This window comes from Syzygium oleosum, unplaced genomic scaffold (genome assembly GCF_021117445.2).
Source record: "Syzygium oleosum isolate NSW1041296 unplaced genomic scaffold, Sole_v2.1 Sole_v2.01, whole genome shotgun sequence".
Lineage (NCBI taxonomy): Eukaryota > Viridiplantae > Streptophyta > Magnoliopsida > Myrtales > Myrtaceae > Syzygium > Syzygium oleosum.
This window is the reverse complement of record NW_026607485.1, coordinates 15,419,603-15,442,860: the sequence shown is the minus strand read 5'-3', so window position 1 is coordinate 15,442,860 and position 23,258 is coordinate 15,419,603. Positions and strand designations below refer to the sequence as shown.

Below are 23,258 nucleotides of genomic sequence, written 5' to 3'. Positions count from 1 at the left end.
GTGAGGACTAAACGAGGTTTTGGAGAGGGTATTAGAACAAACGTCCTTAAAAACCACGAAAGGGGAGATGGATTATATCACTACACGTCGTATCATGCGCCACACAAAGGCTCCGGAAAATCTGGAAATCAAGAAAATGGCAGAGAGCTGGAGGGAAGCAGCAGCAGCAGATAACGAAGGCGCGAGCGCCAGATGGAGCTGTTGCACTGGCAGGTCCTCGCGCCTTCGCAGTGGAGACCCTCGCCTTCGCCACTCTCGCCACGCGAGTCGAGAAACCTCGCTTCCCGTCTCCCCCCGAACCCGACCCTCCTCTTCTTCCATCGCCGAAGGAGAACCAGCCCGACCCTCGTCGCCAGGTGCGGCGGGTGGGACTTCAATGCCGAGAACCGGGGACCGGGCGGATTCGGGTACGGCCCTCGAGGCGGTGGCGACGGCGTCGGAGGATTTGGCAAGTGGGTCAGGAGGAAGGAGAAGGGGAGGAAGAAGGGTTGGTGGCGGTGTTATGGTTACTCGAAGAGGCGTTGGTGGTCCGACGATGACGGAGATGAAGACGAGGACGAGGAGGAAGAGCCTGTTGGGATTTGGGAGGAGGTGATTGACACCTTTTGGATCCTCAAGGTATGTTCCCGATGATTTCTTTCGAGTTCTATTTTATTGGCCGATCCATTTCTTTCGATTTAGCGAATATTTCATAATTTTCTTGAATTCGATGAACCGGGTCGTGTGCGTTCTGATGCTGTGCTGCATAAAAATGTCTGCTTCTGTTTAAATTCGTCACGCTCTTATGTAATCTTGTATCAAAAGTCGACTAATGAACAAAGCGTGAAATTCGGTTCTCCTCCTGGGCAAATGGTGATTATTTGCTGTTATTTTCATGCTTAAGAATTCAGGCAATAATGACAAATGCACATTGCAGAGAAAAGTTTCGATGTCCTGTTTTGCTTGAGTATGTTGAGGCATGTGCACATTTCAGTAGTCACGATTGAAGATTTCAACGTAGGGACCGGTAGATTTCTTAATGTTAGCGTACTTACGAATATTTCATGATATACTGTGGTGGTTGATGTGGCATGGTTAAGTTGAAAATCAATCTGACTAACGATGGCATTAGATGACTTTTTGTTCCGAACACACCTTGAAAAATGTGGTCCTAGGATGAGCTCTGTGCTGTAGCGGACAGAACTTTTGTAGCTGACAGTGGAATTCCTCATGAATTTTGGGTGGCGACGCTTAGATCACCGCTGCGTAGTACACTTTTTAAACTTCATGTCAATGCCTTTGCTCCACCTTATCATGATCTTTTAAGAACATGAATGCCTCTCGGTGTCCAAATTCGATGTGTTACTGTTCTCACAGTCAGGGGTTGCAGATTCGATCTTCCTGCCTTCATTTACTATCGTCCTCTGGGTGGAGGGTCGTTATTGTTATCCCACTGGTACTAAGCATGATTAGATGAGCTGGAGTGTGCACTTTAATCAAAGTTTTCTTCTCTTCCAGATGCGGATAATTCAGCACAAACTCTTCAGCTCATAGCATTTCCAACTCCACTGTCAACTGCAATTCCCTTCTCCATTAATCCGCTTTTATGCTCCTATTCATCAACTAGTCCAACAAACTAAGCTAGTAGCCCATTTTGCTATCTCTTCTACTTTTGCTTGGCTTGGATAGCGCCTTGGTGCATCTATCCTTCCTTATCAAGTGAGAACCATACCAAAATTTCATCCTCATGAAAAAATCGATGGCTTGGTTCCTGTTACATGACTAATCATCAATTAATCCAACTTCAGGAAATGAATACTATCACCAAATGACCCCTTACCCTGGTAAGCCAAAATTCAGCATCTGCTGGTCAAACTACAATGTTCTTCTCTTTTAATTGCTACAAATTGTGGATTTTTTTTTTGGTCGAGAACAAATTGTGGAAGTTGATGAGTTCCAAATGGCGCCAATGGTCCATTTCTCTATTTTTTTTTTGTAAGATTCGGATTTCTCTTAAGTCGGGTAATTCCCGTGTAGCTATTTCAGAAAAATCAAGTCTGTGTTTTCGCATGCATGGGATCTGTTTCTGTGGTTTCCCGCTGTTGGTACTTAATCTCCATCATATTTCATGATGAGTTGGCCTGGCAATTCCCTCATGGTGCTAGGTTTGAGCCTCAATCCTACCTAAATTGGCCTGGTACTTTAGATTAACTTTGGCATTGCATGGGCTGTCATATGGATGTGGTTTGAGATTCTCAATTAACTAACCAAGAAGAGGGAGGAATGATACTTGTACGACCCACTGATAACTACACTTGGTAACTATTCCCATGCGGTTGCTATTATCTAATTATTTAAATGTGTATTTGTCCATGCACGTATCAAGTTGGGTTTTCTTTGAAAGATTTTTGCTTTTAACCATTCGGTTACAATTTTGATTTCAAATTTTGAAATTTGATTTTTTTCTAGTCCTGAATAGTTCGTGTTTATAAGAACATATGAATAGCAACATCTAATGTTATCAAGTTGTGCGAACTTTTTCACAGTATGTAACTAGAAACAAGCACACCGATAGCATGTGAAAATTCTTAGTATGTAGACAACGCATAAATCAAAAAGCATATACCCTGCAATGTGCATATTGTTGTGTGCTTGCTATATGTCAAGTTTGTCATCAACTATTATTCTTACAAAACTTATGTAATAACTTCTCATCTAGCTTCAAAGGTTATGGTGTTCTAGCCTCAAGTTTTGGCAATGTTATATAGAAAGTATTTTTCTTTTTCTTTTTTCTCAATATTGCTTGATAATAACATTGTATCGTCTAAATTTTCCTCATTTGAAGAAGAAAATGCTTAAATAAATATTGGATATGAGGCATGTATGGAGACTTGCCTCTTTGGATGTTTGACCATGAGAACTTCTGGAGGTGAATTTGGTCTTCTAGGCAATACACGATTTATAAGAAGTTTCTCAATTCAATCAAGTAATATTTTTGGGAAGAAAGCAAGAGGGTTCTTTCCCATTACTTTGCCAAAAATGATTCCTGCAATATTTTCTCCTTGTCAGTTTCAATAAGTTTAGTGTTTCAATGGTGATTTCTGGCCAGTGTAGGTATTCAGATCCTATGGTTGGATGCTTCCTATCATCCTCATCTCATTGCTGGTAGCTACGGGTCCAAAAGCTTTTCTCATTACTCTGGCTCTTTTTTTTGGACAATCGGCTCTTGCTTTAGTGATTAAGAAGTTGTGGCCTGGAAAAAAGAACAAATCAAAAGGTAAAGCCGGGAGAAGGAGAAGGAAAAGATATCCTTACCGCACGAACAATATCAGAACAAAGGAAGAACGAGATTGGAGGAGATGGAACAGGAAGGATAAGATAGAATATGAATCTCAGCAGGGTGAGGGAGATTTTTCGGCCCCCGAGTATGAGGGAGATACAAATAGTTTTGGTGGATGGGATGAGCTGGAGGGGAAGCAATTCACAGGGAAGTCGTACCCGGTTTCAGAGAGACCGCAAAGACCACAGATGGATATTGGCAAGTATAGTAGAAAAGCGAGCAGAGACGATGTTCCATTGCTGATGAGACTTTTGATTGCAATGTTCCCATTCCTGGGCTCCTGGACTAAAATGTTCTGGTGATTTGCTAAAGCGAAAGCTTGAGTTTACGAGCAGTTTTGTTTGGTCTTGCTTGGTTGGGAACTTGGAACAAGTTGCTGCCTGAGATCGGGGAAGTATTTGCTTGCTGGTAAATCAGAAACTTCGATTGTTGATGATTTTTCATGTTGAGGATCATTTGTTTAAGGTGTGACAAAGAAGAAGGAACTGCCATATTCAAGATGCCAATATGCATCTCATTCATTAGACTTAGAGCTCCAAATAGAAGCTAAGTCCCCTTTTCTTTTCTATTCTTTAGCCTCTATATGGCATCTTCAGATTCATTCTCTCCTGGAACTTGTCTTCCATGCTCTACATGTTGTCGGCAGTGTCTTTTGGTCACTTGTCTGTTATAGGTTTGAGGAATAATGTGGCGACTGAGCACGCAAATGATTTACAGTATTAACAAATGCAGATTGCGGAGAAAACTTTCAATGTCCTGTTTTGCTTGAGTATGTTGAAGCATTTGAGCGTTTCAGTAGTCACGATCGAAAATTTCAACGTAGGGACCGGTAGATTTCTTAATATTGGCATACTTTCGAATATTTCAGATATACTGTGGTGGTTGATGCGGCATGGTTAAGTTGAAAATCAATCTGACTAACGATGGCATTAGATGACTTTTTGTTACCCTAACACACCTTGAAAAGTGTGGTCCTGGGATGAGCTCTGTGCTGGAGCGGACAGAACTTTTGTAGTTGACAGTGGAATTCCTCATGAATTTTGGGTGGCGACGCTTAGATCACTGCTGCGTAGTACACTTTTTAAACTTCATGTCAATGTCTTTGTTTCAGCTTATCATGATCTTTTAAAAACATGAATGCCTCTCGGTGTCCAAATTCGACATCTTACTGTTCTCACAGTCGGGTTGCAGATTTGATCTTCCTGTCTTCATTTACTATCGTCCTCTGGGTGGAGGGCCGTTATTATTATCCCACTGGTACTAAGCATGACCAGATGAGCAGGAGTGTGCACTTTGATCAAAGTGTATTTCTCTTCCAGATGCGGATAATTCAGCACAAACTCTTCCGTTCATGGCATTTCCAACTTTAGGCTCCGTTCGTTTCGTGAAAAATATTATGTTTCTGGAAAATGTTTTCTAGAAAGCTACTTTCCTGGAAAATGGCACAATTTTTAGGTGTTCTGCTGTAATCTAAAAAAGTTTCGGAAAATATTTTCTGTTTGTTGTGGAAAACAATTTTCTCTTTGTAATACTTTTAATCATTTTTTAATTTTTAATTTTTTTCTTTTTCTTCTTTTTATTTTTTTTTCTTTTTTTTCCTTCTTCTTCTTCCTTGGGCAGCTCGGCCTTGCCACCGCCTCGCCATAGGCCGGCGAGGCTTGAGCTCACCTATGGCCGGTTGACGGCTGCCGCCGCCGGCAGCCAAGGAAGAAGAAGAAGGAAAAAAAAGAAAAAAGAAAAAAGAAAAAGAAAAAAGATTATTAAAAATAATAAAAATTAGAATTTTAAAAAAAGAAAATAAAAATAATTATAATGAATGATGAAAGAAGGAGGGGGGAAATGTTTTCCTCTTTTCAAAAAGTGGAAAACATTTTCTCACTTTTGAAGGTGTTTTGTCCATTGAGGGAAAATATTTTCCATGACTAGTTTATTTTCCGTAAAACAAATGGAGCCCTGTCAACTGCAATTCCCTTCTCCATTAGTCCTGCTTTTATGCTCATATTCATCGTTAAAGAGATTATGCTTTTCTATTATTCAAATCAAAATAGGGTTACACAATATATTGTTGGTAAAAGAGAGAATATATTTTTTTTATTGAGATTAAAAGAAGTATTTATAGGCTTAGGGTTAAGCCTTGTACAATTACATAAATAACCCCAACTTGCAAAACTATAGAATATTAAGTAATAAACCCGATTGTGATATCCTGAATTCCCATTACCCGTTAATGAACATGGTTGAGCATTGATTGAAATGGAATTGAAGTGATTTGTGCTATTAAAGTTACGAATTGTTATGATCACATATGTGATGTTGTGGAACTCGACGCCTAGTTCTCACCGTGATCGAAATTTTAGAGCCAGATTTAATGCCCTAATTCTTATAATTCTTGAAAATTATAGGGTAAACTCCATGAAATTGGATGTGTCTATAATTCTTCAACGTAGCAAGATATATATGTGTAAGTGAGAGACAATCATTTTCCTTTCTCTCTTTCTATGGCCGGCCACCACCATCACTACCCATCACCTTCATTTCCCTACTTTTCTTCCATTTTTACCCCTCATGCATGCATGGAAAGTGTCACTTGGCATGAGACAAGTGTTATGAGACTAAGTACACTTGTCAAAGTGCATGCAAGGTGATAGAAAAGCAATTTGAGAAGCAAAACTCTCATTCTCTCCCTCTCTCCCTCACTCTCGGCCGAACACACTACTCTCTCTCCCTCAAGTTTTCTTTCCATTTTTCCTCTCAAGCTCAAGCAAGATTGAAGCTTCTTGCTTCATTTTCAAGCCAAGGCAAGTGAAATCTCTAAAAGCTACTCTATGTGATCTTCTCATAGCTTGGTTTAGAGATGGTTCTAGGCTTGTGACTTGTGTAGTTTTCGGCTTGAACTTGTGATTTGAGTAAGCGTGGCCCATGCTAGTGTAGTTTTCGGCTTGAACTTGTGATAGCATGCTGGAATTTTCAGTTCTAGTTAAATGGTTGCTGGAAATTTTGGTTTAGTAAGAAAACATGCTGGAATTTTCGATTCTCGTCAAATGATTGCTGGAATTGCGGTTTTTAGCAAGAAAACATGCTGGAATTTTTGGTTCTGGTCGAATGCTCGCTGGAATTACGGTTTTTAGTAAGATAGCATGCTGGAATTTTTGGTTCTATGCTGTATCTAGTGGTTAGTGAGTTAATTTTGATTGAAACATGTGCGATGAAGTGTATGCTTGCTTGAAACTTGGTTTAGGCGTAAATTACATGCTGGAAATGACCGTAAAGTGGTGAAAATATTGAAATAGCTTGCAGTAATTGCTGTCGTGTATGGAAATCGTATAATGGCATGTCGAGACGCTACGTAATATGTTGGAAAAGGTCGTGATTGATTAAATTAGAAGTGATTGTAGTCCACTGAAATGTTGAGATTTTGATGTCATGTGACATATTGCATAAGAACATGCCTGCAAGTGTGTGAAATTAAGAGATGTGCAAAGATGTCCATCAGTCAGTGGATTGATGATGCCCCAGGTGTTTGGGATGCCCCCGCTGTGTGGTCATGGGATGCCTTGGTCAGAGAACCGAGATGCCTCAGGAGTTGAGATGCCCAAGTGAGTAAATCTTGGAAGTCTGGTTAGTGGACCGGAAGTGACCCATGTGGGCTGTGCAGAGAACTGGCGGATATCGCGATGTCGAGGGTGGAAAAGATTGAGAATAACTAATGAAACAAGGCTTATAAGTTTGCATGACAACGATGTGATTTCATGGCATACCTTGTTTGCAAGTTACATTCATATCTTTTAAATGCTTGACTTATATGTGATAGTCTTTACTTATGTGTTAGGTATATAAATGTGATTGCGTTGTTAGAACCGTTATTAGAAGTTGCTTGTCTTGAACGTATCTTTTTATCAAGACGTGAGTGGACCGTGTAATGCAGATTTTAGATGTTTCTCTTGCTGGGCGTATGCTCATTCCACTATTTTTCAAACACTTAGCATGGATGTTCCCCTGCTTACACGATGTGGAGCGCCTATTAGCTTTGAGGGCCCCTTAGAGGACGTAACTTTTCCGGGATCTCACCTTGGTTTTACGAGTTACGTAGCGACGATAGGCGTACGGAGTGGATACCGTACCATTTTGTAGCATGGTACCTAAACAGGAATGGCCAGTTACTTGGGCCTCTTCGTTTCATGGACGACGGTGGCAACACTAGTATTGATGATAGCGATCTAGAGGAGTATAGTGATAAGGAGGAGTAGATGGCATGGCCGTGTTGATGCATATATATGTATATAGTGTCTATATGTAGTTAGACACGCTTTTGGTTATGGTGTGCCGGCACGTAGAAGGGTTAGGCAACTTTTTGGACCTCCCACCCAGGCGTAAGTGGTGTGGTCTCATGATGTACGTAATGTAGTCTTTTGGTGTGCATGACGCTGGGTTACAAGGTGTACATATGCCTAAGTAACTCTTACATGTGGTTATCAAAGAGGATGGTCTGTTTATGGTATGGAGTTTGCGTATTCACCTTTGATATATCGGTTTTGTACCTTGTAATAACTTCCGCATGCACTAATTAAGATTGTAAAGAAGATCAAAGAAGTATGGGTTAGGAGGTGGCGTGCCTGGGGAGTCACAAACACTTCCCCTCAACTTAGGGCGTACATATCAAAAAAGCCTAACTTGTGTCAAATGTATGAAACTTGTCCACGTCGAAGAGGCTTCGTGAAAATGTCTGCTAGCTGCTCCTCAGAATGTGTGTTCACCAACCGTATATCACCACAATTCACCTTTTCTCGAACAAAATGACAACTCACTTCTATATGCTTCGTTCGCTCATGAAACACTAGATTGCTAGCAATATGAACAGTAGATTGATTATCACATTGAAGAGTAGATGATTTAGTCATAGGCAGTCCAATCTCAGCTAACAACATATGAACCCATTGAAGTTCACTTGTAACATTAGTTATAGCACAATACTCGGCCTCTGCACTAGATCGAAACTTTTCCATGACACAAGATTACCACCAAGAAAGACACGGTATCCAAAAGTAGATTGGCGATCCATAGGGCAATCAGCCCAATTTGCATCAGAATATGTTGTCACCTCCCAAGACTCAGGATTAGAATTATCAGCTATATGAAGATGACCCCGATTGTGGAACACAAGTCCTTGACCCGGAGCTCCCTTCAAATAGCGAGCAATTTATAGGACAGCCTGCCAGTGAGTTCTATGGGGAGAGCTAATGAATTGACTCACAACAATAACAACAAATGAAATATCTGGACGAGTAATAGTGAGATAATTTAACTTACCTACTAACGGGCGATACTTCTTTGGATCATGAAGAAGCTCTTCGTGTTTATTATCAAGCCTCACCCTAGGGTCCATAGGTGTGTCACCAGGTCTAGCGTCATGCAAGCCCACCTCTATAAGAATGTCAAGAGTATACTTTCGCTGAGAGTGAGCTATATTGCCATCGGCATAGGCAACCTCTATGCCAAGAAAATATCGTAGACGACCCAAGTCTTTAGCGTTAAACTCTTTATGTAGAAACTGCTTCAGTCGTTGTATATCTTCAACATCACTCCCAGTAATAGTAATACATCGACATAAACAACAAGAATAACACACCCCTTTGAAGAGGACATACTAAATAGGGAGTGATCCATATTACACCGATGCATTTCCAAAAGTAACAACCACATCACTAAAGTTGCCAAACCAAGTATGAGGAGACTGTTTAAGTCCATAAAGGGCTTTTCACAGTTGGCACACCTTCTCCCCCTAAGCAATAAACCCGGGTGGTTGCTCTATATAGACATCCTCGTGAAGATCACTATGTAGGAATGCATTTTTTTACATCAAGCTGATGAAGAGTCCATTTAAACCGAGCAGCCAAAGTGATAACGATACAAACGGAAGGAATTTTGGCCACCGAAGAAAAAGTCTCATCATAGTCGAAATCATAAGTCTAAGTGTAGCCCTTCGCAACAAGATGCGCCTTTAAGTGCTCAATTGAACCTTCAAGACGGTGTTTGACGACAAAAACCCAATGACAGCTCACCAATTGTTTATCAAGAGGCAAAGGGTTGCTCCCAAGTCTTATTATGATATAATGCAATCATCTCCTCCTTCATAACACGGGCCCAACCTAAATAGGTCAAAGCCTTCTGCACACTATCGGGCATAGATACAAATGCAAGGGACGATGGAAAGAGAGACATCCGAGGAGCTAAGTGTGACATCCTAAATTTCGTCTAATCGATTAATAAGTCAAGGAAATTTATATGGCGACGGTATTTAAGTAACGCATTCCTAATGATCATTTGAGGAATTTAGAGACGATGGCATTTAACCTATACTTTGTGCCGGTATTATAAGTACCTAATATAAGTAGCATACGACACAATTGGAACCCTAATATGTACATGCATGGCCGGCCACCTAAGTCTATTTTTGCATGCAATTTAATTAATTTAAAGCCTTCTAATGATGCATGCCGCGCCCTCTAGCCATTGATCTTTCATGCATGGATGACTAGCTTGCCAAACACACTTCTTAGGCTCATGATGATAGCTCATCATCATTTTTCTCTCTCCCTCTCCCCCTTAAACTCTCGAGACACTCTCTCTCTCATTCATTCCCCCTCATTTTTCAAGAACCACTCAAGAAACTCTATCCCTCTCTCTTGCTACTCTCTCGGCCGACCCCCTCACTTCCTCCTCATCTTCATTTCTGCATTTTCTTTCCTCAAGCACTCTCGGCCAGCACTCAAAGGAGAAGAAAGCCGGTTCTAGCAAGCTCAAGGCAAGGAGAGGTGACTAGATTCTACTCCCCTTGATCCTCTAGACCCTCGGCTTTATGTTGTTGCGAGCTGTGGTTCGGTTTTTCTTGGTTGCATGTCCCTTTGGTTGGCTCGGGCTTGAGAAGAAGTTGTGAATGGTGGCTATTGTGAGTTGTGGAGCTGAGTTTTGTGGAATAGATCCTTGCATGTAGGATTCTAGAGCTTGTATGGTGTTGCATGTGAGATTTGTGGATTTAGTTGGTTATAGTGAGTTTATTTTGCTGAATCTTGATGGAGATGGGTGGTGCATGTGGATGTTAGCTTATGGTTTGGGTGTTTCTTGAACAAAATTTCGTGTGGTTTGAGGTTTGGGTCGTTTCTTGAACTGTTGCTTTATTCTACAGATTCGGGACTGCTGGACCGTTGTTGTTTTCCAATTTTATAGAGCTTTTGCGGTTTGAATGTTACAGAACTCCCTTCATGAAAGTTGTACAAGACATCTTGGTCTACAACATACTTTAATTTAACATTTTTCTGAGTTGAAATAGGTTGCATGAAGGCCTGATTTCTTACTGTGTTTGTACCTGTCCAGTGCAGTAAAACCGTGACCTTTGTATCTTCTTGAATTTTTATAAAATTTTCTAGTTCGAATTTAGACATTCCTTCTCACAAAAGTTGTAAAGGACATCCATGTTTAGAACGTATAAAACTTTCAAAATGTTTTGAGTAAGTTTGGGTTGTGAAATGGGTATTTCTTGAAAGGCACAAATTCTGTTCCAGCGGGTCTGTTTTGCCTCACTTTGAATGACTTATTGTCATTTATGTGAATCGATTTGGACTTAGTGCCCTTAATGAAAAATGTTATTTATGGACTTTTCTATAACATATTAAATTTTTATAATTTTTCAAATTCTTTTACTCAGGTAATGGTCTTGATTTTTAACATTACTCAAAACTGTTTTGTTTTACCTATTGTTAGAAATTCATGAGTTACTATTTGAAGATGATTGAATCTTGGTTCCTTGTCTGCTAGTGATAGTAACCATACTCATTACACTTTCCAAGGATGCTTGTTTGGCTTTGATTCGATATCAAATGCCTGTAAATTGGGTCATCTTTGTGAGATTAAATTCTGGAAATTCTAATGGTGCTCAGTTTGGGAGTGTTAATGAGTCACCTAATAGCTTGGTGCGACATGGTATCATTTCATGTGGAAGTTATGCAGAATGAGACGAGTCCCATGATCTATGAATGTCATGTCATTGCATACGTTTGATATGCTTGAAATGTGTGGAAAAGGAAATTGTTATTTGGTGCCCAAGGTTAGCAAACCTTGGAAGTCTTGGCTAGCAAACCAAGAACCTCGATGATGCCAGGCAGGGTGTCGAGAAGTCCGGCTAGTGGACCGGAAGTGAATGCCTTGGCTAACAACCAAGATGCCTCGGAGTAGGGAAGCCTGTGGCTAGCAAACCGTGGAAGTCTGGCTAGCAAACCGGAAGTGACCTCGATGATGCCAAGTAGGGTGTCGAGAAGTTCGGTTAGTGGATCGGAAGTGAATGCCTTGGCTAACAACCAAGATGCCCTGAAGTAGGGATGCCTGCAGCTAGCAAATCGTGAAAGTCCGGCCAATAAACCGGAAGTGACCTGCATGGGCCAGCTAGCAAACCAGTTGAACCGTGAGATGGGGGTGGACACGATGACATGACAAGATTGAGAAATGAAATGTGTGGTGTTGCACATGTGAACATGAATGTGGCATTATAAGAGTTGCTTACCGGCATTGAATATATAGCCATGGAATGTTGCATTTTGAATTGTGGTTTGTGCTCATCCTAGTATGCTTGATGTTTTTATGCTGGAAGTGTTCTAGGAATCGAGTGTTAGATGGATCGATTGGTTTATAAACTAGTCATTTCTCTTGTTGAGCATTAGCTCACTCCTGTTATTTTTACAAATCCTTAGTCATGCCTCCTATTCCCGTGTCTCCTATCTCTCGTTATGGCGTGCCCGTAGACTTCGTGGGCGAATTTGCATGAGTTTACAGATCCGGCCTTCCCTTCTGTGGTATTCGTGAGATACACCGCTCCACTTTGGGTGGACATAGGTTCATCGGATGGCAATGTACCATATCGTTTTGTCTCGATACACGTTCTAGTGGGTGGATGACTTGTGGGGCTGATCCCGTATCCGGACGACAGTAGTAGCGATGAGGGAGGTGATGGAGAGGAGTAGTTGCTAGGGGATGGTGTAGTATGTATGGGGGAAACGACTTTTGAATGCCACAGTCGTAACTTTTTGGCTTGGACTATGAGGTCGGGTGATGGTTGTCATGCCCCGAACCCGGTGTGCGTGCAACATCTTGCTTAGGTCGATAATAGTGCGACGTCCCAGGAACTCGTCGCCGACCCAGAGGAACACTAACGATCATGCACCAGCGGAAACAAAATCAAACATCCCAAACAACAATTCAATTATACAAGATAGTAGGGAACTCGCATGAACACATAACAACAAACATGTTCATACACTTGGCATACTTACAATATTTATTTACACAACCTTACACTAGGCCACTAACATCAAACCACGTTTATCAAAAAGGGGCGGTGGTTGGGTAGCCTAACTTCCCTATACCAAAAGAGGGTTCCTCAAAAGATGGGCCACTACACCGATCATTCGTCTTCACGAAACCCCGGCGGCATCTCAGGTTCAGCCATGTCATCGTCCTCCACGGGCTCCTCCTCCGGCTCGGACTCCTCAGGCTCTGACTCGGGATCAGGTTCCATGGGTTTCGACTTAGGGATAGGGTCTTCAAGAGGGTCTTCAGGGTCGATGACTTCGCCATCCAGGGCAAAAGTCTTTGAGGGATCCTAATCCATAGCGTCCGCACCGCCGTGGAGGGGACCTTCAAAGCCACGGATTGGGCCAATGATCTCCGTCGCCACCCGGTAATAATAGGCTAGGAAATGGTGGGGCCTCCAGAATTCTAAGCCCTCATCTACCCATACCATAGTAAAATGCCTAATGTATACCATATCTACACCCACTGAATACTCGGTCTCCACATGATCTGTATGCATGGGGACCCCAAAACGTTGAGGTGGCAGAATCATGGTCGGGGGTCTGAAATGGTTCACAATCAACTATGAGAACGAGTCTCAATAAACGAACAACCTAAGTCCCGCATAGGCCAACATGTACTTCCGGACAAGTCTAAGCACAAGATTCAAACTATCAACATGTCGTGACAAACACAGACATTCCTACCTCATCTCGAAACATGCACAAGTCCTGCATGTTAGTCAAATCGCAATAATGCAGCAATAACTCAAGGACACGTACAATTCCAGATATGACTTACTCATGCACATGTACCAGCAATAATTCGAACATGATCACATCTCAATCTCGATACACTGCATACACCAATGCACAACACACACCCGCTTTTCCATTCAGATTATTCACGATCCGCGTAACACGCACAGGCCCGTGATACAATTTGCGTAAAACGCATCAGGCTGGCGGTCTTCCGGCTTAATCAGGTATCGTCCCGCGTAACACGCCTCAGGATAGGTTAAATCCCCGCGTAAAGATGCATCAGGGCTTAAGTGATCACACGTACACTCTGTCACATAATTTATTATCTTTTCCTCGCGTAAAGACGCATCATGGCACTTAAGTGATCACACACGCCACATGACCCATTCAATTCCATGTCATTCACGCGCTCGAACATCACTCGAATGTGCTCAATCACCAGCAATACAAATCAGTTTACACGCCCACCAAATTAGCCATGGTTCCACCAATTAAAGCCATGAACACACATCCACAATTAGTCACTCCCTCATGTGCAACAACCACGGCGAAAGGTTCCCGAGAGAGAGAAACCAAATTTGCATAGAATCGGGCTTAAAATTGGCAATTGCACAGTAACCGAAACTCTTTTGAAATAAATAGTAATTCAACTCCAAAAATTTTGAATTTTGGATTTGTCATTGAAAACATCTTGATAAATATTTTTCATGAGGACACGAAATCCAATTCTGACTGCAAATAACTCTTTTTGTCACTCAAAGTCAGATCGAAAATTAGCCCACCAGGGCAGACCGTTTGGCCTTAGAAATCCATTTCAATCAGTACCCAAATCTCCTTGGAAAACCTTGAAATTTTTATATGTCATAGAAACAAGTGTCGTTGACAACTTTTATGAAGAAAGTTTGTTGAAAAGAGGTATGGAAAATTTTATAAAAATTCAAAAAGACAGCCGGTTGGGTGAACAATAAATCCGGTAGAATGGTGACGGTCCGAAAATGGACTTCCGAATACCCCAAAAAGGTCTCCAAAAATTTCAGATTTAATATATGACATACTTCAAGATGTTAGGGTCAAATTCCATGAAGAACACTTCCTCAAATTCGGTCCACATCGATCTCCACAAAAATGGTAAAACACGGACGCATAGCAACTACTAAAGCTCATCTAACTACTAAAGCAACTATCCACAGCCATGAATTAGCCTCTAACATGTCAATTAGTAACCCCTTAGCCTAGTCAAGGGTTAGGAAGCCACTTACTAAGAGCCTAAGCTTGAGACAAGCAAGATTAGCCCAACAAGCAGCTGCTGTTCCAGTGGCCGGACGGGAAGGACTGCGGCGGCGGCTCCGGTCATGGCGGTCCACGGCTAAGGCGAGCACAAACTGGTGGTCACGGTGAGGGGTGGTGTTGGCTTCGGTGATGGCTGGTGAGGCCGAAAAACGGCAAGGAAAGAGAGGGAAAAAGAGAGCGGTGGTGGTGTTGCAGCGAATCGATGGCTGGTGGCTGTTCCGGCGGCTTTTAGGAGTTACGTGTATTGACTCATGGACGATTCGATATTGGGCCACATCTAAGTTTACTCTAGTCGTGGCGACCTCAGTTGTCATATAGTTGCGAGGGTCAATCACTAGTTCCAATCGACGCGATCATTTGGATTAGGTTCAGGATTGTTCGAAATTCATACAATGGTCAAGCGGATTCACCCACGATCCAATTATACAACATTCGCGAATCGTTCCATAACCATCCTTGGATTGGTCTATAATAGCCCAAAATATCTCATTGTCAATCCTTATGATTGAAGTGTCGATTCACTGCCAAGTTCTTAGGTCCACATACTTAATTCCTAGTTAGCCATTCCCTAATGGTTAGTTTTCTCAAGAGTGATCAATTCCGAGTGAGATTTGACTAAAGTGTATCGAAGATACAATCATTTCATAAATCCTGAAAAATGAGTCGAATTTCAAAATGTCACAATGGTGGTTAGTGATGGCCGTAGGGCGTCACATAGTGGTGGTTAGGGAGTAATGCATCTTTTTTATTCTCCTAGACTTAGTTCCTTTTGCTGATATCATCCGATCACCCAATGTATGTAAATAAGACTACTGAAATGGATATGTGATGTTCCCCTTCAATTAGAAACAATGTGTTTGTTTGTACCTAGTTCATGTTATAAATGCTTGTAAATAATCATTATCTTTCGCTTGTGTAGGAAGCTAAAGGATCGCCTTAGTAAGTGGCATACTAGGACATCACATTAAGTTATGATAATACACAAAATTAAAAAGAGGATACCAAGATCAAGTACGAGGAGTAATAAATCGACAAGAGCTGGCGAAAGAGGATCAAAAGCCAAGGCCGTGGGTGGTGGTGGGATGTCCGCTGGTGGAAAGGCGTTACCCCAAACAGGGCAGGGACCACGTGTATAAACCTGAAGAGAAGTTGATGTAGGTGTCCTAAATTGGATGAAGCGTCAGTAGAAGGAACAGGCAGTGGCTCCAGCTGAAAAGCAATAGGAGATACTGTCAAAGTTAGCGGCAATGACTGATAAGGTACGAAAGGTGGCAGAAGATCTATTGCTGATAATGCCTGAGAAGAAATATTGCCTAAATCTGTCTGATCCTAAAAAAAAATCACATCAGTAGAAATCTACTCCTGACGAAGAGTATGACTATAATAGACATAGCCCTTTTGAGTATGTAAGTAACCGACGATACACATTTTTCGGCACGAGATGATGATTTGTCCAATCAAGGAGATAAATAATGGACGAAACAGACACACCCCAAAATATGAGGACGAACAAACCACAAAGGACAATCAAGATGAAAAAGAGCATAACGGACAACTGCCTTCAATATGGAGGATGGAAAACGATTAATAAAAGGGAAAATACCATAAAAAATCTCAAACTATGTCACTTATGATAAATTTATCCTCAACTTTTTTTTGTGACACGAAAACTCCAAACTATGCCATTTGTGACAAATTTACCCTGAACTTTTTTTTGTGACACGAAAAATCTCAAACTATGCCACTTGTGACATATTTACTCCACAATACTTTGGCCCATGGGCATTTTTGTCTTTTTTCTTCTTTTTTTCTTCTCTCTCTTCCCTCCGCCAGCCATGGTGGAGAGAAGTCGGCGAGGGCTGCCTTCGCTGGCGTCGGGAAAGGGCTGCCCTCGCCCACCCAGGCGTCGAACGAGGGTCGCTCTCGCCTGGGCGGGCAAGGGTCGCCCTCGCCTGGGTGGGTGAGGGCAGCCTTGCCCGACGCCGTCGAGAGCCACCCTCGCTTGCGGCCCTCGCCTGACGCCGGCGAGGGTCGCCCTCGCCTGACGCCGGCGAGGGTCGCCCTCGCCGGATCCGATGAAGGTGGCCCTCGCTTGCCCAGGCGAGGGCGACTCTCGCCGGCGTCGGGCGAGGGCGACCCTCGTCGGCGTCTGGCGAGGGACGCCCTCGCCCGACGTTGGATTTGGCAAGGGCGATTTCGCCCGACTCAGGTGAGGGCTGCCCTTACCGGATCTGGCGAGGGTGACCCTCGCCGGCGTCGGGCAAGGGCTGCCTTCGCCTGGACGGGCGAGGGCCGCCCTCGCCAGACACCGGCAAGGGTCGCCCTCGCCGACTTCCCTCCGCCATGGCCGACGGAGGTAAGAGAAAAGAAAAAAAAATAGAAAAAGGAAAAAGACAAAATGCCCATGGGCAAAAGTATTGTGGAGTAAATATGTCACAAGTGACATAGTTTGAGGTTTTTCGTATCACAAAAAAAAATTCAAGGTAAATTTATCACTAGTGGCGTAGTTTGAGATTTTTTGTGTCATAAAAAAAGTTCGGGGTAAATTTGTCACAAGTGGCATAGTTTGGTGTTTTTAATGGTATTTTCCCTTAATAAAATAACATGATATAAAAATAGCCTGATTCTAGAATGACTTAGGCATATGGGTGTAGAGAAGTAGACAACAAGCAACATCCAACAAGTGACGATTCTTTCATTCAGCAACCCATTTTGTTGTAGAGGCAAGAAATGGAATAAGAGTAGAAGAAGAAAAATATTCGCTAACATTGTCTGTATGCAAGCACTTAACATGATAGTCATATTGAGTATGAACTTTATTATAAAAATAGCGAAAATAATGAAAAACTTAAATACAATCTTTTATTAAATGTAATCAAGTTGTACGACTACAATCATCAATAAAAGTGACAAAATAGCGAAAACCAAATGAAAACTCTCGACTAGGATTCTAAACATCTGAGTGGACTAACTCGAATGGTCGAGATGCACGACTCAAAACACAAGGGGTACAAGACACACGATGGTGCTTACCTAACTGACATGTTCCACAGTCAAACTAAAGACTAGAACTAGACATAAAATGAAAATGTTTGAGCATGTTTACTGAGGGGTGACCGAGGCGACAATGTAATCGATAAGAGTCTTCCACAGCTTTCTTTTGAACAGTAGTTGGTGCAACAATAGTCTCAGGGTCCATAAGGTACAATCCACCAGCCTCACGCCCACCACCTATTCAACGTCTAGTCTTCCGATCCTGAAAAACACATGAAGAGAAAGAAAACATAATATCACAGTCAAGATCACGAGTAATAGAATTGACAGATAATAGATTATGAGGGAAGCGTGGAATATGGTAAACAATTGGTAAGGACACACAAGAACTCAATGATAAACAACCTGAACCTGTCACCTTGGACTGAGAACCATATGCCAAAGTGACTGAAGTGGATGGAACGGACGAGATGGATCTCCAGTCATGTGATGAGTGGCACGCGAATCAATAATCCAAGGACGAGGAGTAACTATAGTGGACAAGAGACATGTAAGATCATTATGCTGTGCCAAAGTAGCAACGAGACTCAAAGGAACACCAATCAGTTGTGCCATAATCAGCTCATCATATTATGCATGAGTTAAATTCACCAAACTTTATCTGGAAAGAGATCTAGATGAAGGAGACCATGGCTCAGTATCAATAGAAGCATGTAGACCCCGCAGCTCGGGATTGAGGTCATAACAATAATTAATAGTATGTCATGTAAGCTAGCAATGAGTACCAAAAGCGACCCCCACGAGCCCCTCTAGAACCACTATTACCACTACCACGAGGGGCACCTTGACCATAAACACCTCAGCCATGACCACAGTTAAAACTATCTGAGTTCCAATTCCATGATCACAAGCTCCTTGACCACCACAAGCCACCATAGCACTTTCTTTTGATAAGGCTGAAGTTTTGGGACTAGGAGTGTAACGAGTAGCTCGATAGTACACTTCTTCTATAGAAGGTAGAGAGCCAAGAGAAGTAATTTGTTATCGATGAGCACTATAATATGGACCAAGATCTCAGAGGAAGAGGACTACCACCATGTCTGCTTCTTGCTGCTACATCTAAGTAATCATAGTAGCCAGTGGAAAGTAGGATTCGAGACGCTAATACAAAGTTGAAAAACCAGCATAATACTCTGCCAACTCGGCATCACCAACGGTTTGATTGGCAATCAAAGATATGCATTTTCTAATTGGCAATCACAAGATCGTTCCTTAACACGAAGAACTACACTTATGGAAACTTTGATTTGATTGTATGGACGATCAAATTACTTGGAGATAATGGTTTTTCTTCTAACTGCTATGCATTTTCTTTTGGGAAGTTTTCTCCAACCGTTTGATTTGGAGATCAATCCTCTGAAAATTATCCAACGGATAGATTGGAAATGGAGGAGTATAAAAGGAGTGCAAACGTCGTACAAAGAGGAAACCAGAATCAAGAATTCCAAAGTTTGAATAGAGCTTCGATCTTATACACTTGTGATTACTGTATTCCACGTTGTGACTTTAGAAAGAAAATTACTTGAGTGAAGAGTGTACGTGATAGTGCAATCTATCATCTAAGAAGTACTGCTCTTGTAATCTCTTGGTGATTCAATAGTGAAACACAGCCAACAGGTTGCCAGTGTGGAGAGTGGATGTAGGCTTGATAAAGCCGAATCACTATAAAGATCTGTATACAATATTCTCTATCCCTAAACTTTTATTTATTATTGTTGACATTATACTGCATACATATCTATCAAACAAGTTCGTCAGAATATCATCTTAGTCATCAGATGGAATCATCTGTCGACAACTTATATACAAGTTTGTTATATGCATCCATCAGATATTGATCATACGAGTTGTTGACCTTAACTATATTTATTCCGCACATTTAAATCATACAATTTTATAAAATCACCTATTCACCCCCTCTAGGTGATAGCACTAGCTGTAACAATTGGTATCAGAGCCTAGTGCTTATTTTTCTTTGAAGTGTTATTTTACTTATGAGCTAACGATTCTTGATGGCTAGTAATGCTGAGTCAGGTCACAACAAGAGACCACCTTATTTCAATGGAACTGACTACAGTGTTTGGAAAAACAAGATGAAGACATTCATCTTGGGAATAGTTCAGGATATATGGGACATTGTTGAATATGGAATCATTTCAACCGAAACAAAATCCCCAGAAACTTCAAAAGGGCAAAATGAGATGCCTTCTATTGAAAGAACTAGAGAGCAAATCAGACCTCAAGTTCTACTACTCTCGGCCAAAGAAATTTCCAAAAGAATCTATCTGGATGCAAAGATCAGAACGGCCATATACAATAGTGTAGCAAGTATTGAATACAAATGAATTGCAAATCTCAAAACTGCAAAAGAAATTTAGGATCGTCTTAAGCTTGTTCATGAAGGAACATAGAGGGTCAAGAAGACAAATCTCAACATTCTTCTTGGGCAGTACGAGTCCTTCGCTTAGAAACCAAATGAAATAATTTCTGAGATGCAGAGCAGATTCATTGAGATCGTAAATGGACTTAAATTCCAGAATAATTCCATCTCAGAACCTATGAAGGTGAACAAGTTGCTGAGAGCTCTTTCAAAAGAGTGGAACAACATCAAAGTTTCTATTCGAGAAAGTCAGGGGATCAGACGACTCACAGTGGACGAACTTATCGGAACTCTTCAATTCTATGAAATTGAAAAGTTCTTAAAAACTGAAGAACTCAAAGGTAAAAAATCCATAGCTTTAAAAACTAACATTGATTCTGATGACACAGATTCAGATTCAGATGAAGAGTTGGCTGAAATGGTCAAGAAACTGAGAAAGGTGGCAAAGAAGGTGAAGATGAATAAGTCAAAGAAGCAATTCAAGAATTCTGAGCCATCAAAAGCCAAGAAGCTAAACCTTCAGAAGAAATCAAGTGTCGAAGATGAAGAAAACAAGGACGTGATATGTTTTCACTGCAAAAAGAATGGACACATAAAGCCCAAATGTCATCTTCTCAAAAAGAACAAGGGAAAGTATGAACGATATAAGAAGGCTTTCAAAGCTGAAATATGGGGTGATTCAGAGGATGATGAAAGCGAACAAGAGTTTGCCAATATTTGTTTGATGGCAAAATCAGACTCATAATCAAGTTCTGATGAAGAAGATGAGGTAAGTAATTCAAATATTCCTGAAGTAGTTGCAAATTATATTGATGAGTTAGTCTCTGTTAATAAAACTACCTTCAAAAAGATTTCTGTATTGAAGAAGGAGATTGTGTCTCTAAGAAGTGCAACTCAAAATAAGAAAATTGATGAGTCAATTGAATGTTTAAAAAAGTAAAACAATCTTTTAAAACAGCAAGATATTTCGCAAAAAGATAAGATTGATTTCTTGCAAAAGAGTTTAATCTTATCAAGAAGAATAAAGATTTTCTTGAAAAGGAAAATGATTCACTGAAAAAGGAAATTTCTGATCTTAAAAAAGGAAAGTTTTGATCGCATTTCTAATGAAAAAGAACTTTTGAAAAATGAAATTTCTAATATAATCAAGAAATTCTCAATGGGTTCGAAAAATCTTCAACATATTTTGTCAATTCAAGTTTCTTATTATAATAAATCAGGTCTGGATTTTGAGAAAAATACTGAATTGAAAAATGCTTTTCCCAATGTTAAAGAAAGACTAAAGAAAAGACCCCCCAAATTTGTGTATCAAAATCACTTTCAAAAGCAATTTGTGAAATTCAATGGTTAAACTTCCTATAAGTGCTCAAATTGCTTTGATTCAAATCACTTTAAGAGTGATTGTCCTAAAGTGTGGAGACCTATTCAGAGAGACATTTTGAGAATGATTGATCCTAACCAAAATGGACCCAAGAAAATATGGGTACCAAAGAAAAAGTGAGTTACTTATCTTTTGCAGGTACCAAAGAAAAGAAAGAACAAGTGGTACCTTAACAGTGGTTGCTCAAGACACATGACCGGAGATCCTCTGAAATTCATCCATTTAGAAAGAATTAAAGGAGGAAGTTTATCCTTTGGAGGCAACAACAAATGAAAAATAGTTGGCAAGGGAAGTGTCAGAATTGAAAATCTCATCATCAATGAAGTCTCACTAGTTGAAGGTTTGAATTTCAATTTAATTAGCATTAGTCAATTATGTGATATTGGTTACAGAATCACTTTCCAAGAAGACAAATGCTCTGGGATAAGTAAAGACAACAAGCAATCATTCACGGGTCAAAGACATGGAAATATCTACCTACTAGACACGAAGTCTAACGACTTGCAATGTCTCGTTTCCATAAAAAAAAAATCTGATCAGTGGCATAGGAAGCTCGGACACGTTAGTGTCAAGTTAATTTCCAAAATAGCTTCAAAGAAACTTGTCAAATGATTGCCAGAACGAAAATTCAAGAGCACTGAGCTATGTTCAGCTTGCTCTAAAGCTAAATAGGTAAGAAGTTCATTTAAATCAATAAACTATGTCAGCACTAACCGAGCTTTGCAGTTGCTTCATATGGATATTTTTGGACCTACTCAAACTCTAAGTCTTGGAAGTAAGAAATATTGTTTAGTTATTGTAGACGATTATTCAAGATTTACTTGGGTGTTCTTTTTGGCTCATAAAAGTGATACATTTGAATATTTTTCAAAATTTGCCAAAAAGGTACAAAATGAAAAGGGTTACACTATTTCGAGCATTAAATCTGATCATGGAAGAGAATTTGAAAATCAAAATTTTTATAATTTCTATGATGAAAATGGTATTCAACATACTTTTTCCTCACCTTATACTCCTGAACAAAATGGAGTAGTTGAAAGAAAGGATATAACTTTGCAAAAAATGGCTAGAACTTTTCTATTTGAAAACAAAACTCCAGCACATTTTTGGGCTGAAGCTGTATCAACGGCTTGTTATATTTCAAATAGAATTTTTCCAAGATAAATTCTTGAAAAGACCACTTATGAACTGTTCAAAGGTAAAATTCATAATGTCTCGTATTTTCGGATATTTAGATGTAAATGTTTTATTCTAAAAAATCCTAATGATTGTGTTGGTAACTTTGATGAAAAGTCAGATGAAGGAATCTTTCTTGGATACTCAACAACAAGCAAGGCTTACAGAATATACAATAAAAATACTCAAACAGTGAAAGAATCATTAAATGTCAAGTTTGAAGACTCAATTCAGACTCAACAAGATGATTCTGACACTGAAATCAAGCATTTGAAGAATCTGACATAGCATTTGATGAATTGATGGCAAGTGAAAATGATTAGAATCAAAGCTCTGATGAAGCTTGGGAATCATCAAACCAACAAGACAATGAAGACTCATCAAATCTCAATGATGAAAACAATGAAAGATTCAACAAAAACTGGAAGCAACAATCCAGTCATCCCAATGACCTCATCATTGGAAATTTAGATGAAGGAATCAAAACCAGAGTAAAGGCAAAAGAAGTCATAAATACGCTGGCTTTCATTTATGAAGTTGAACCAAAGAATGTCGAAG

The 23,258-nt window shown here is 40.6% G+C and overlaps 1 protein-coding gene across 1 annotated transcript; it reads left to right on the top strand.

Moving 5' to 3' along the window:
- The first annotated feature begins 85 nt into the window (after window positions 1-85).
- Window positions 86-4,088, top strand: LOC115679852 (uncharacterized). The gene is made up of 2 exons (XM_030603565.2): window positions 86-618; window positions 3,094-4,088. Exons 1-2 carry the CDS (start codon window positions 193-195, stop codon window positions 3,619-3,621), a joined length of 954 nt encoding a protein of 317 aa, XP_030459425.1. The 5' UTR covers window positions 86-192; the 3' UTR covers window positions 3,622-4,088.
- Window positions 4,089-23,258: the final 19,170 nt, after the last annotated feature.

What these genes read in the sequence shown, in the direction of transcription:
- LOC115679852 (XM_030603565.2), top strand. Translation starts at nt 193, where the DNA reads ATGGAGCTGTTGCACTGGCAGGTCCTCGCGCCTTCGCAGTGGAGACCC. An exon ending in ACACCTTTTGGATCCTCAAG is followed by an intron (nt 619 to 3,093) that starts GTATGTTCCCGA and finishes TGGCCAGTGTAG; the next exon opens with GTATTCAGATCCTATGGTTG.